Source organism: Canis lupus, chromosome 5, assembly GCF_011100685.1.
Source record: "Canis lupus familiaris isolate Mischka breed German Shepherd chromosome 5, alternate assembly UU_Cfam_GSD_1.0, whole genome shotgun sequence".
NCBI lineage: Eukaryota > Metazoa > Chordata > Mammalia > Carnivora > Canidae > Canis > Canis lupus.
Window position 1 is genome coordinate 34,310,830 of NC_049226.1, and position 14,268 is coordinate 34,325,097.

The following is a 14,268-nucleotide window of genomic DNA, read 5'->3' on the forward strand; positions in this document are numbered from 1 at the left end:
GCAGGCTCCATGCAGGGAGCTTGATGTGGGACTTGATCCCGGGACCCCAGGACCACGCCCTGAGCTGAAGGCAGGCGCTAAACCGCTGAGCCACCCAGGGATCCCCATACATCTGTGGTTTATAAAGAAAATGTGTTGTCCTGCTATGCACAAGAATTCAGAATTCATATCCCCTCCACTATGAAGAGCTCTCCCCAGGAGCACTGGGATTCTTTTTTTTTTTTACACCTTCATTGAGATATATTTCACATACCATAAAATTAACCCACTTAAAATATATGGGTATATACTTTTTGCTATAGCGGTTAGTTGAGTGGATTTTTTTCTTTCTTTTGTTCTTCAGTTCTTTCTTTCTTTCTTTGCTGAAATACTTCCCCAAAGACATTTTTTACATGTCATGTTGTGTAACTACCACCACAAACAATTGCAGAGCATTTTATACACTCTGAAAAGAGACCCTTCATCCATTAGCAGTCACTCCCCACTCCACCACTACCCTCTCAGCCCCAGGCAACCACTAATCTACTTTCTGTTTCTATAGATTTGCCTGTTCTCAGTGTAGCATTCCATAAACGGAATAATACAATATATAGCCTTTTGTAACTGAATTTTTAAAAGATTTTATTTATTCATTTGAGAGAGAGAGTGAGTGAGTGAGAGAGAGAAAGAGAGCACAAGCAGGGGGAGGGACACAATGAGAGGGAGAAGCAGACTTACCCCTGTGCAGGGAGCCCGACACAGGCCTTCATCCCAGGACACTGAGATCATGCCCTGAGCTGAAGGCAGATGCTTCACCGACTGAGCCACCCAGGCACCCTGGTATCCTCTATTTTTTATTAAGCATAATGTTTTCAAGGTTCATCCATACTTTGGCAAGTATCAGTACTTCATTCTTTTTAGCGTCAAATAATATTCCATTGTATGGCTCCACCACATTTTCTTTATCCTTCAGTTGATGGGGCTTTGTGTCTTTCCCAGTTTTAGGCTATTAATAATAATGCTGTTATGAACATTCATGTACAATATTTGGATTGGATGTATGTTTTCATTTCTCTTGGGCATGACGTACTTGGTTTTAAGAGTCTTTTTTGGGGGGGGGAGGAGGCATGATATGCCTCTCAAGTTTTCCACTTCAGATGGTATCTATCAATTTCCTATTAAGAAAAAAGAAAAAAATTCTGGCTCTTAACACAACTTCCTACCTCCTCATTCCTACCAATCTTGATTCTACTTGGATTTTAGACCCCTGGTGATAATACATTATACATATAGGAAATTTGGGAAGCATAGCGAGGCATATTTTTACATTAACAACTTTGTACCATCTGCATTCCTTTTCTTTAATATTTAGATGATCCCCAGCATTTTTATTTTATTTTATTTTTTTATAAATATTTTATATTTATTTATTCATAAGAGACACAGAGAGAAAGAGAGGCAGAGACACAGGCAGAGGGAGAAGCAGGCTCCATGCAGGGAGCCTGATGTGGGACTCGATCCCAGGTCTCTGGGCCAAAGGCAGGCGCTAAACTACTGAGCCACTTGGGCTACCCTCCCCCCAGCATTTTTAGTATTATTATCTGAACATGCTCAATTTAAGACTAATTTGCACCCAGAAAGAAGGAAAAGGAACCCAAAGCAGTGCTTCTCCATGTGTGCTCCCCAGACCAGCCGCATCAACATCACCAGGAACTTTTTAGAAAAGCAAAATCTCAGGCCCCACCTCTGACTCAGAAGCTCGAGAAGACCCTGGTGTATGTTCATGTTTGGAAGCACTGCCTGAGCTCATCCTTTTCATTGCACTGTTTTGTTTTTTTTTCCTGGAATACTTCTCCAAGGAAAATTTTTTACATGTGATAAATGGGCGGTAAATGTTTATGCCTTGCTTATCTGAAAATGTCTTTATTTTAGCATCAGACTTCATTGATGGGGGGGGGGTCACTGGTTTCTAGCCTCATTATCATTTTCCTTCAAAACCTTTTTAAGTGTCACCTGCTTGTCCTCTAATAACCAGTGCGGCACAGGAGATATCTGGGGGCCAGTGTAATTATTTTGTTCCTTCTCTCTCTCTCTCTCTCTCTCTCTTTCTCTCTCTTTCTCGAACCACTAAAAACACTGTTTCTTATTTCAAGAGCCTATCTTCCCCTGACTCTTTTGGTCCTTCTCGTTTTGGCAGTGTGGTCGTGTGGAGCATAGCCAAGAGAGAAGCCATCTGTGGCAGTCCTGCAGCCAGTCTCAACGTGGGGAATGCCACCACAATAATCTTCTCGAGGTGCCGGGATGAGATGTTCGTTACTGCTGGAAAGTACGCATCTGCATGCAGTCAGGGTTTTCAGAACTCGTACATCACTCTATTTGCTTGGGCAGAAAGCATGGCCATTCCAATTTGGGGGAACACTATTCATCCTGCAAAATTACCTTATATCATAATTTGCATGATTTTGCAGTCCTTAAAAAGCCTTGTAACTGAAAGTCTTTAAATATGGTTATTTGAAAATTCTGTGCTTCCTACTGAGGAGCCACTGCTTCTCTGCTAAATTCATTTTGGGGTCTGGTCTGTTTGTCGCTGATCATGCACTATCTACAGTGCATGCTCAGAGAGGAATGTGCACGATTGCACAGATCCACTCACTGGTTGATGTTGCTTAGCACCTGTCTTGATTTAGGTGTCCTGAAATGATAGTTTGCAAATGAACTGTGCCAGGAAGTTTCAGATGTCTGACTATTGGCCATATGAGATAATTTCTAGCTTTTACCCAGCTAATGGAGACCAAGCTGAGAGCCAGCATCTAACAGAAGAAATTAATTTACAGATTCACCAATCAGGGCCCTTTCTGGATTGGGAGATGAAGGTTATACCTGCACAAAAGCATCCTCTTTCATGATGTGGTGTGCCGGTGTAAAGGTCCGAAAGCTATGAATGTGGGGTCGGAGTACATGTTGGGTGGAACCCTCTTGTTCATCCCATCTGTAGTCTCCCATCTGTGAAAGGCACACACCACTGGCTGCTTTTCCAGCCAGAGCAAAGAATTACTCTACATCTGCACTGTGTCCTGTCCCCTCCCTGTGATATGCAGCATGCTTTTTTTCTGGGGCTAATTACGAGGATGGGAGGATGGATTTACGTAGGGGCCATGAACCTAGCTGGTTGAATGAGCCAATCCCATATGGAGTGAATCTTATTAGGAGAGCATCCTGAGCCTGGAGCATCTGGCCTCATCCTTCCCTGTCTTCTGAGGGCACTGGCGACCATGCAGTACTGTCACTTCCTTGGGGTTTGCAAAGTGGCTTCAATAAGCCTTTGTATCACCAGGGTCCCGCTGCTCCTCAGCAGCGGCCTCAGCTGCAGGCATCAGCCCACTCTGACATCCAAGGACAGTGTTTCTCCAGGATTCAAACCTTGAATTGAAGCCCTCCTTGCCCAAACTTTTTTTTTATTTTATTTTATTTTTTTTAAGGACAGTCTGTTATTCTAGATCTGCTTTAATTTCATGCAACAGTGATAACTAAGAGTAAGTAAGTACTCGTAAGTAAGATTTCTGGTATGGCACCCACAGTACCCTCCATGTTGGCCCCAGTTTCAGATATTCCATTATATTGTCCCTCATGAGAGATCCTGCAAATTCCAATTTGACATCCAAGTGACATCTACCAGGAGGGCCATGGAGAAGCTGATTTTTCTTTTTAATTTTGAAAGTACTCAAAATAAGAATTCAAATGAGAAGTATATTTTTATTCAAATGAGAATGTGTACAAAATAGTTATCAAGCACTTATTATGTGCATAACACTGGAGGCCAAAAAAAAAAAAAAGAGGAAAACTGAACTTGACTGATCTGTTTTTCTTTTTCTTTTTTTAAATTTTTATTTTGTTTTAAATTGATTTATTTAAGTAATATCTATGCCCAATGTGGGGCTTGAACTCACAACCCCTGATATCAAGAGTCACATGCTCTTCTGACTGAGCCAGCCAGGCACCTCCATCAATCTATTTTCTTTTTAAACATTCTATTTATTTATTCATGAGAGACACAGAGAGAGAGGCAGGCTCCCTGTGGGGAGCTCGATGAAGGACTCAATCCCAGGACCACGGGATTATGCCCTGAATTGAAGGCAGACACTCAATCACTGAGCCACCCAGGTGCCCCCCCCCCCCCCCGCCGCCCCGATCCATCTATTTTTAAGTTAATCTTTTTTTTGCCTTCGACTATTAGCTTCAGCTATGACATTGACCACGATATGTTTATACACTTATTAATTCAGATTAACTCAACATACAGTGATTGAATGCCAAGTATATGCCAAGCCTTTGTGTCAGGGGCTGATTTTCTTTGGCCCACTGTTTACTTGGTCTCATTTTTCATGAGGACAGCTCTCCATAACGAAGCACTTTCCTTGAAAAGATCTTCTCACAACTGCTAACCTTGAAGGAAACATACTTAGTGAACTCTGGTTTGCCCTTTGTTTATTTGTGTTTATGTCTGCTCTGACTACAGTGGGTAACTGGGTGTGAATCCTTGCTCTGCTGTGTTTTCTCATTTGGAGGAGAGAGGGGATCATAAAACCTACCTCGGAAGGTGGTTGTAAGGATTGAGTGGAAGATTTTAAGTAGAACAGTAGGCCTAAGAAACCCTCAGAAATATCCAGTTCTCTTCCCTTCGGCTTCTCCTCCAGGGGAATGCAGAAAACAGAGACGAGATAAACAGATTAGTAAATAGATTTCCATTTGATTGTGTCTCTCTCCATAGTGGGACCATTCGAGTATGGGAACTGGATCTCCCAAATAGAAAAATCTGGCCAACTGAGTGCCAAACAGGTCAGATGAAAAGAATAGTCATGAGTATTACAGTAAGTATTACTTTTAAGTATTAATGTCAGTAAAGATTGGCACAAATTCCTGTTAACAGTATTGGCCAAGGGGTATATGTGTGTGTGTGTACATGCATGTGTGTGTGTGCATACATGTGTGCACATACATAGGTACACATACCTTGGGCTGCGGGGTAGGGAGGGGAGGTATGGACATAAGGGATGCTGATTGAGGGGATACAGGTGAGGGAGGGTCTTGTTTCTGGAGCTCCTTTCAGAAGGTAGGAGCTGCCTAGACACAACTTTGGGAAAGAGGAATTATATGTTTTTACGTTGGACTCCTACATGCATATGGACAACTCCATTCTCCACTGACTTATTTCTCTTATTTAACACATCATTGTCATACGCAGATAGACTTTGGAAAATAGGAGATAAAGCAAACACATGTTCTCCTTGGAGGAGTAAATCTTCATCCTAGGTACTCTGAGGTGGTGTCTCCAGAACCAGAACTGGCAGGATATGTACACATGCGTATCTAACACCAGACACAGAGTCTTCCAGTGAAATGCATAGGCTAGCTGGAGTCTAACCTTTCTCCTGGTTCTGAGGTTGGCTTTGATTCTGCCCCCCTCAGAGCTGTTCTTACCCATCTTAGAGTCCATAGAGACTGAGGTAGCCATGGGCACCTTTGTAGGTCAGATGTCCAATGGGGCCTCAGAGAAAGTTTGTCCCATCCCTGATGGGAGCTATTGGGCATCACTGAGAAAACACAGATCTTTAGCACCCTTTTTGTCTCTGATCCCCAGATAGCTGACGATGATAGCTTTTTCTTCCTTGGCACCACAACTGGAGATATTCTGAAAATGAACCCAAGGACCAAACTGCTGGCAGACACTGGGCCTGTGAAGGACAAATTCAGTCTGGTAAGTAGAGACCGCCAGCATCTGTCCTGCCCTGCTCTTTTCTGGTGATTTCTTCCCTCCACTGGCAGCATAGACCTATGTCAAGAGTCTGTGGGAAAAAGGGGCACCTGGGTTGCTTAGTGGTAAGCATATGCCTTTGGCTCAGGTTGTGACCCCCGGGGGTTCTGGGATCGAGTCCCTCATTGGGCTCCCTCTGCTTCTCCCTCTGCCTGTATCTCTGCCTCTCTCTGTGTGTCTCTCATGAATAAATAAATAAAATCTTAAAAAAAAAAGTCTGTGGAAAAAAGAAGAAGGCTGTGTTGTACCCAGGGCCACACCAAAATTTGCAAGGTGCATTGACTTCTCTGAGCCCTCATCTCTGGTTCATATGTAGAGCAAACTTCCTCGGTGTCCCCAGTTAGGGAATCAGACCACACGTTTTTTACATTTTTCAAGCACCGGGCCTGTGGTTCTGATTTGTACCCATACTGGTGCCAGAATTTTGACAGCCCTGTTACCATATATAAAAGAAATATGCTTTTTGATCTATAACACCGGATATACACATACATACATATGTAATTTTCGTCCTAGTCAATAAGTAGGTTATTTTAAAAATGATTTTATTTATTGATTTGAGAGAGAGAGAGAGCGCGCCCACAAGCAGGATAGGGAAGGGTAGAGGGAGAAGGAGAAGCAGACTCCCCACTGAGAAGGGAGCCTGCTGTGGGGCTCGATCCCAGGACCTGGAGATCATGACCTAAGCTGAAGGCAGACACTTCACCAACTGAGCCCCCCAGCCACCCCTCTAATAACCAGATCTTAGAGTTTAGCTTCAGCCAGCATTGTAAGTCATGAGCAAGACCTAGAAAATGTGTATTATTTATATTTGCAGAGTTCCTAACAATTCTGATTAAAAATCCAGAAAGACTTCAATATTTAAAAGAAAAAAATCTATGATCAGAGGGTAGTCTCACAAAATAAGAGCTGCTATTTCCAGGACCTGCAGAAAGTTACAAGGGCTGTTTCCACTAACCTTTGAATTTGAGAGCTTGTGCTAGGTTCTGCACCTGCCTATCGCATGTCTGATAATAGAACAGATGGTTCTCAGCTTAGATGCTTTCCCACTTAGCAGATATTCCCCAGAAGACTTGAAATCTTGCACCACATGCCCAGGGAAGATGTTAGAGTTTACTTAATCACACTCATCATTTAATGTTCAAGCTTTTAAGAGTATGCATAAGAATGAGAGAACGCTATAGTATGGATAGAGAAAGGCTTAGAAATAATCCCACCGGAGATCGAGGTATAGTCTAGACATTGTTTTCCAAGTTATTTTTAGGAGGGGAATTCCAGGATATGAAACAGATAAAAGCAAAGCAGCCCAGTTAAAGGGAGGGCAAGGCTCAGAGCCCTGCCATTTCCACCTCCTGAGATACTTCCAAAGGGCTCCATTTAACACTATGTGAAAAATACCAATCTGCCTATTTTTGACACCTTCCCCCTACAGCACTTGGGATCTAAATGCCTTTCCCAAAAATAGATGCTGGCCATCTTAGTGTTCCCCAAGTTGTTGGTACTTAAGTGCCATTGATGGGGGTACTGTGAATACTTTAACTCCTAAGCCATTTAGGCATTTAGGCCTGATGGTAAATTCCACAAGGCAGTGGTTCCAAGTGGAACCACTTATGCAAGTGGAAAGAAAATAATTCTTAGGGGATGAAAGGATAGGAGATATCGCTGAAGACATTTGGTTGGAATATTATGTGACCTTGGGCTGTTACCCATTTTGAAACTCTACTTAAATAGCCACTCTATGGTTAGAAGGGTAAAGGGGTTGGAATCGTTTCTAACGGACCTGGTAAGCCTAAGATGATGGTGGTCATAATACTAATATTAAAAACTGTACAGGATCCCTAAATGTTGGCATATTGGACACGGAGCAAAGCACCTTCTTTGTATTACCCCATTTGGTCCTCAACAGTCTGATGAGATAGGTACCATTTTCATCCCTGCATCACAGATGAGGACACTGAGTCACATACTATTCAAGATCTCATGGTTAATCAGTAGCAGAGCTGAAATTTGAACTCATGCAGCCTGGCTTCAGAACCTGCTTATAATTTCAAAAGTTTATTTAGAAATCACACATAGGTAACTCTGAGGCTCTGTTGAATGCTTTATCCCTTGCTTCCCTAAGTCCCCCAACACATGCTAAGAATCCTCACTCCAGGGTTGTCTCCTCATGGGCTGGGCATTTATCCCATTGTCCTGCTGTAGCATTTTGGGAGATGAAGGTGGTGGGCAGGACAGGGGAGCCCATAATTCTGCTCTGTGCCTTAACATTCTTGAGTCTTGCTTTCTCTTCTCAAACATAAAATGCATTTTGAACCAGAATAGGCTAACTCAATTTAGTGTAACTTGAAAAGACATAATATTTATTTTGTAAAGTTTGTTAAAGTTTATTAGGCTGTGCCTGTAAAGTCATTAGCTGTATTATTACTGAAAGCTTTAAAATGAAACATTGTGGGGCTCCTGGGTGGCTCAGTTGGTTAATCATCTGCTTTTGGCTCAGGTCACGATCCCAGAGTCCTGAGATCGAGCCCCATGTCAGGCTTCCTGCTCAGTGGAGGGTCTGTTTCTCCCTCTCCCTTTGCTCCTCCCCTGCTCTCTCTCTTGCTCACTCTCTTTCAAATAAAGAAATAAAATCCTTAAAAAAAATACAGGGGATCCCTGGGTGGCTCAGCGGTTGAGCATCTGCTTTCGGCCTAGGGTGTGATCCCGGAGTCCCAGGATCGAGTCCCACACTGGGCTTCCTGCATGGATCCTGCTTCTCCCTCTGCCTATGTCTCTGCCTCTCTCTTTCTGTGTCTCTCATGAGTAAATAAATAAAATCTTTTTAAAAAGTCCTTAAAAAATACAATAAAATAAAATTAGAACTTCATAGTGGGGGCTATAAAATGACCATCATATTTCCCCACACTTTCAAGATGGCTTTGAATTTAACTACGTCTATTATTGGTAAGACTATATACTATATACTGCATGCTTTAGTTCAGAAAATATAGTCACCAAACAATAAGGGTTCTTAGTGCTTTCCTTGGATGTTAAAATGATCTCCTTGCAGTATAAGAATTAACTTCTGGTGTAAACAGTAGCCACTGTGGAACTAATGTTGCCCGCGCTTATTATACCTTCTGCTGTAACTTCATTCCAATAGATAGATAAAAAGTGTTAATTTTTAATACATTCAAAATGCACAGGTGGTTTTAAAGGGAGGAAGTCTGATGAAGCAGGCTTGCTCCTTGAAGGACCAGGAGAGCTCATTCTTGGCACTGAGCCCTGTGGCCAGCCTAGGGGTATGTCACAGGTGATACCTTCATGTGTTTTGTCCAGGCAACACGTGGCAGCATTGACCTGTCCTTTGCAATGCCCCATGTCTGTTACATGTGTGTCAGCTCACACACTGATTCTTTTTTTAATTTAAAAATATTTTATTTATTTCTTTATTTGAAAGAGAGAGTGAGCGAGCAAGCACACACAGGGGGAGTGGCAGGTTCCCCATTGACCAGGGCTCTATCCCAGGACCCCAGGATCATGACCTAAGCCGAAGAAAGACACTTAACTGACGAAGCCACTCAGGTGCCCCCACACACTGATTCTTAACGATGAAACCATCTGGCTTTTCTCTCAGTGCTGTTTCTACCCCTTAGGGAGTGTCTGCCATCAGGTGCCTGAAGATGGGGGGTTTGTTGGTGGGTTCCGGAGCCGGATTGCTGATCTTCTGTAAAAGCCCCAGCTACAAACCTATCAAGTAAGTTCCAGACTCCACGGGGTTGGAATGGGGAAGGACCCACCAGAAGGAAGTCTGCTTAAAGCCAGTAACTACTTGGCAATAATTGCCAAAGTGATATTTGTTTTTTGTTTTGTTTTTTTTCATTTTTTTAAATTTATTTATGATAGTCACAGAGAGAGAGAGAGAGAGAGAGAGGGGCAGAGACACAGGCAGAGGGAGAAGCAGGCTCCATGCACCGGGAGCCCGATGTGGGATTCGATCCCGGGTCTCCAGGATCGCGCCCTGGGCCAAAGGCAGGCGCCAAACCGCTGCGCCACCCAGGGATCCCGCCAAAGTGATATTTGGTTAAAGAATTTAATCTTACTGTTAAAATGAGTGGTTGGAATCACAATAGATTATTTCTTTTTTTTTTTTTTTTTTTTTTAATTTTTATTTATTTATGATAGTCACAGAGAGAGAGAGAGAGAGAGAGAGGCAGAGACATAGGCAGAGAGAGAAGCAGGCTCCATGCACCGGGAGCCCATGTGGGATTCGATCCCGGGTCTCCAGGATCGCGCCCTGGGCCAAAGGCAGGCGCCAAACTGCTGTGCCACCCAGGGATCCCCCAATAGATTATTTCTTTGCCAATGAAAAGACAATAGCTTATGTTGAATCAAACCGAAGTAGTCCACGACTACCCAAGGGGACATTGCCCTTCTAATAAGTACATTAATTATTATTTCATTTATAAATCTGAATCATAACAGAGGAAATAAGATGCTGTTATAAAGATATCCAGCAGGGGCGCCTGGGTGACTCGGTTGTTTGAGTGTCCAACTCTTGATTTCAGCTCAGGTCATGATCTCAAGGTGGTGAGATCGAGCCCCCCCCCCATCTGACTTGGTGTTATACATGGACCCTGCTTAAGATCCTCTCTCTCTCTCCCCCTCCCATGTGCGTGCACTCTTTCTCAAAAAAGAAGAAAAAATCCAAGAAATAACCTCAAATCTCAAAACCTTCAAAATTTGTTTATTCAGTGAAATTTATTATGCAGTGGGTACCTCTTATGTGTCAGGCACTATTCTCATGGTTAATTCATTTGAACGCAAGTTTTTTTTTTTTTTTTAAGATTTTATTTATTGGGATCCCTGGGTGGCGCAGCAGTTTAGCGCCTGCCTTTGGCCCAGGGCGCGATCCTGGAGATCCGGGATCGAATCCCACGTCAGGCTCCCGGTGCATGGAGCCTGCTTCTCCCTCTGCCTGTGTCTCTGCCTCTCTCTCTCTCTCTGTGTGCCTATCATAAATAAATAAAAAAAAATTAAAAAAAAAGATTTTATTTATTTATTCATGAGAGACATAGAGAAAGAGGCAGAGACACAGGCAGAGGGAGAAGCAGTTTCCCTCTGGGGAGCCTGATGCGGAACTTGATCCCGGGACCCTAGAATCAAGCCCTGAGCCAAAGGCAGATGCTCAACCACTGAGCCCCCCAGGTGCCCCCAAGTTTGTAATTTTAAACTCAGTGCTCTGGATAGGTCTTCTTGGGAATGCATTTGGACGAGGTCTGTGTCTGGGTGAAGGGGAATAAGAGAAGGAGGCTACTAAAGAGCAGAGTTGATTAGACTCTGGATATGTGGAGTGAGTATAAAAAATTCACCCCCTAATTTTCAAATACCTTGTCCTGAATATACAAATGTTCCCACTGTCATAAGGATGATTAATTCAAGGAAGTTATTACAGGGTTTGTGCTGTATGCATCTCCAAACTAACCTAGTGTGATAGCATGTACTCCCATTGGATGCTGTGATTTCTGCCTCCTTGGTTTTTTGTGGATGGAGAAAGTTGCTCCCATGAGAAGTCAGGAAGTAGTTATGATGAAGCAGACTGCTGAAGCTCAGGGACCCTTGGCCTTGCCCCCAGAGCCCTGGGCTTCACTTTGTCTTCTAGAGAGCCCAGATGCCAATAGCCAGTATTTCTAATGGCTGCCCTCCATGGCCTCATGTACATTATCTCTAATCCTCACCACGACCCTACGAAGGAGAAATTATTCTGTGGTCAAGTGAAGCGAAGCTAGGAGATTTCTGACAATTTATCCAGGGTCAGAGAGCTCTATCTAGTTAGTGAAGGAGCCAGGATGTGACTTGGGGTCAGTCCTTTCTTCATTAACCATTCTGCATCCCACCAACAAAAGGATCTTTGTAAAGTATTACCCGTCCCACACTGATCCCTTGCACAAGAATCTCCACTGCATTCTTACTGTCAAAACTAAATTAGTTGCAGAGCAAGGTTGGGTTTTTAGGGACTTGTTCATGTATATGCTTTTTTTGTTTTTTGGTAAAGTTCACACTCCTGACACATTTGGGAAGCAGTAGGATTTGAAATGTGGATGAAGAGACAAGAGTCCCTGAAGTTGGGCGAAGACAGCCACTATTAATGTTTTGTTATTTATTCTTGTCTTGATTTCTTCGTATACATTTTAAAATCACTGTACTTCCCTGTGTACAAAATATATTCTGATTTATTTTTACTTAAGGCAAATGTCATAAACATTCTCAACATTAATATCTTTTAAAAAACTACTGTGGTAAATTACAAAAAAAAAAAAAAAAAACTGTGGTAAAACATACAGAATCTTTGAAACATGCTTTAATTGGCCAATATCTTAAGAAGTTGCCTGCTGTCCCATAGATGATTTCACCGTTGCATTGCAATTGGATATTTAGGTTGTTTCCAACTTTGTACTCTTTTCATTAGTTATAATAACCTCCTTTGACATAAAGGTTTTCCCTCCCAATTGTGGGATTATTTCCCAGAAATGGAATTAATGAAGTACTTAATTGCCACAATCGTTTGTGCCCATTGCCTTCCTGGAATGTTCCTTCTGTCCAGATCCTGCCTACGTTCCACAACCCATTTTAGACTCTCTCTCACCGAGGAAGCCCCCCAAACTACTGTAAACCCTGCTGGCCTTTCCCTCTGCTGACCATGGGCACCCACTATTGTGAGTCACTCCTGACTTTCCAATTGTGTCCCCTCCCTGAAGGCATGTCCTAGGTCATATGCCAGATTTGTATCCTCTGTAACAAGTACTCAACTGATGGAGTGAATCTACTTCACCTTTCTGCTTCTCCATAAAGGAAAGTCCAGTTACAAGGTGGCATCACTTCTATCACACTTCGAGGGGAAGGACACCAGTTTTTTGTAGGAACAGAAGAATCACACATTTATCGTATCAACTTCACGGATTTCAAAGAGACTCTCATTGCAACTTGTCACTTTGAAGCTGTTGAGGACATTATCTTTCCATTGTAAGTAGAAGAGCAAAGTATTTTGGCTCCCACACTCAGTGAAAACATGGAGGTCTGATGCAGTGTGCCAAGAAATTTGATTTTATCTCATTAATGCCTTTTCAACATGTACTAATATAATTATTATTTTTTGTCCTCAAATTTTTCAATGCTGGTCAGTTATTTTAATAACATTTATGATCTAATATTAATTATAATAATTGGAAATATAATACTGATGTTGATAATTATTTTTAACACTGGTTATACCTATTGCCTTCACCCAGCAGCTACATTAGTTTTCACAGTTCAAATTTGGGCTTCTTTAGAATGTTGGCTCTTCTAATAAACTTATCACGGAAACTTTTCTGTTTCCCCAGTACTGTCTGGAAAAAGCTTACTAATTCCCGCTTGCCTGCCCTTCCTTCCTTCCTTCCTTCCTTCCTTCCTTCCTTCCTTCCTTCCTTCCTTCCTTCCTTCCTTCTTTCCTTCCTTCCTTCCTTCCTTCCTTCCTTTTTCTTTCTTTCTTTCTTTCTTTCTTTCTTCTTTCTTTCTTTCTTTCTTTCTTTCTTTCTTTCTTCTTTCTTTCTTTCTTTCTTTCTTTCTAGATTTTTATTTATTTATTTGACAACGAGAGAGAGAGAGAAATAGAGCACAAGCAGGGGGAGGAGTAGAGGGAAAGGGAGAAGCAGGCTCCCTGCTAAGCAGGAAGCCTGACATGGGACTCAATTCCAGGACCCCAGGATCATAACCTGGGCTGAAGGTAGACATTTAACCAACTGAGCCACCCAGGTGCCCCAGTAGTGCCTTTTTCCCAAACTTCTTTCAAGTCATTTGTTTATACCTCTTGGGTCTTCTAGACTTGGCACACTTAATGGTGGTGGACACAAGAGGTCTTCTGGACCACTCAGTAATCTTCTGGAATTCTTGGTAAATCCTACATGATACAAATGAAGCAAACAACCATCAGCAGTTTTGATATAAAAAAAAATAGTCAAGTCATGGTTTGCCATTATTTGCTTTTGAAACATATTTTATCTTCGGTGGCATTCACCCCACGAACTTGATGGGACAGTTTTTGCTCTGACCTTCCACAGTATGTGACTTGAATTTACAAAGCTCAGAATCGTTGTTTTATGGGTGGTGAGACTCCCTTTAGAAACTCAATCCTTAAGATCATGAAATGTATTTGGGTTCCCTGAGTCATCGCAATTACTTTTTTTTTTTTAAAGATTTACTTATTTATTGTATTTATTTATTTATTTAATTTTTTTTACTTATTTATTTTAGAGAAAGAGAGCATGAGTGGGAGGGGCAGAGGGAGAGAGAGACAGAATCTCAAGCAGACTCCCCGCTGAGTGCAGAGCCCAACATGGGGCTCCATCTCACTACCCTGAGATCATGACCTGAGTCGAAACCAAGAAATGGACGTTTCACCAGCTGAGCTGCCCAAGTGCCCTTATATGTTTCTCATATTGAAAACAGCTGGTGCTTCC

The 14,268-nt window shown here is 42.4% G+C and overlaps 1 protein-coding gene across 4 annotated transcripts in view; it reads left to right on the forward strand.

The window, feature by feature from the left end:
• Nucleotides 1-14,268, forward strand: part of CFAP52 (cilia and flagella associated protein 52) — a 41,650-nt gene that overhangs the window by 9,964 nt on the left and 17,418 nt on the right. For 3 of the 4 annotated variants that reach the window (XM_038536868.1, XM_038536871.1, XM_038536870.1), the window contains exons 4-8: nt 2,177-2,305; nt 4,748-4,847; nt 5,618-5,734; nt 9,427-9,527; nt 12,623-12,793. In XM_038536868.1, coding sequence (XP_038392796.1) covers nt 2,177-2,305; nt 4,748-4,847; nt 5,618-5,734; nt 9,427-9,527; nt 12,623-12,793 — 618 coding nt within the window. The remainder of the gene's footprint in view (nt 1-2,176; nt 2,306-4,747; nt 4,848-5,617; nt 5,735-9,426; nt 9,528-12,622; nt 12,794-14,268) is intronic. The other variant, XM_038536869.1, reaches the window with a different exon arrangement.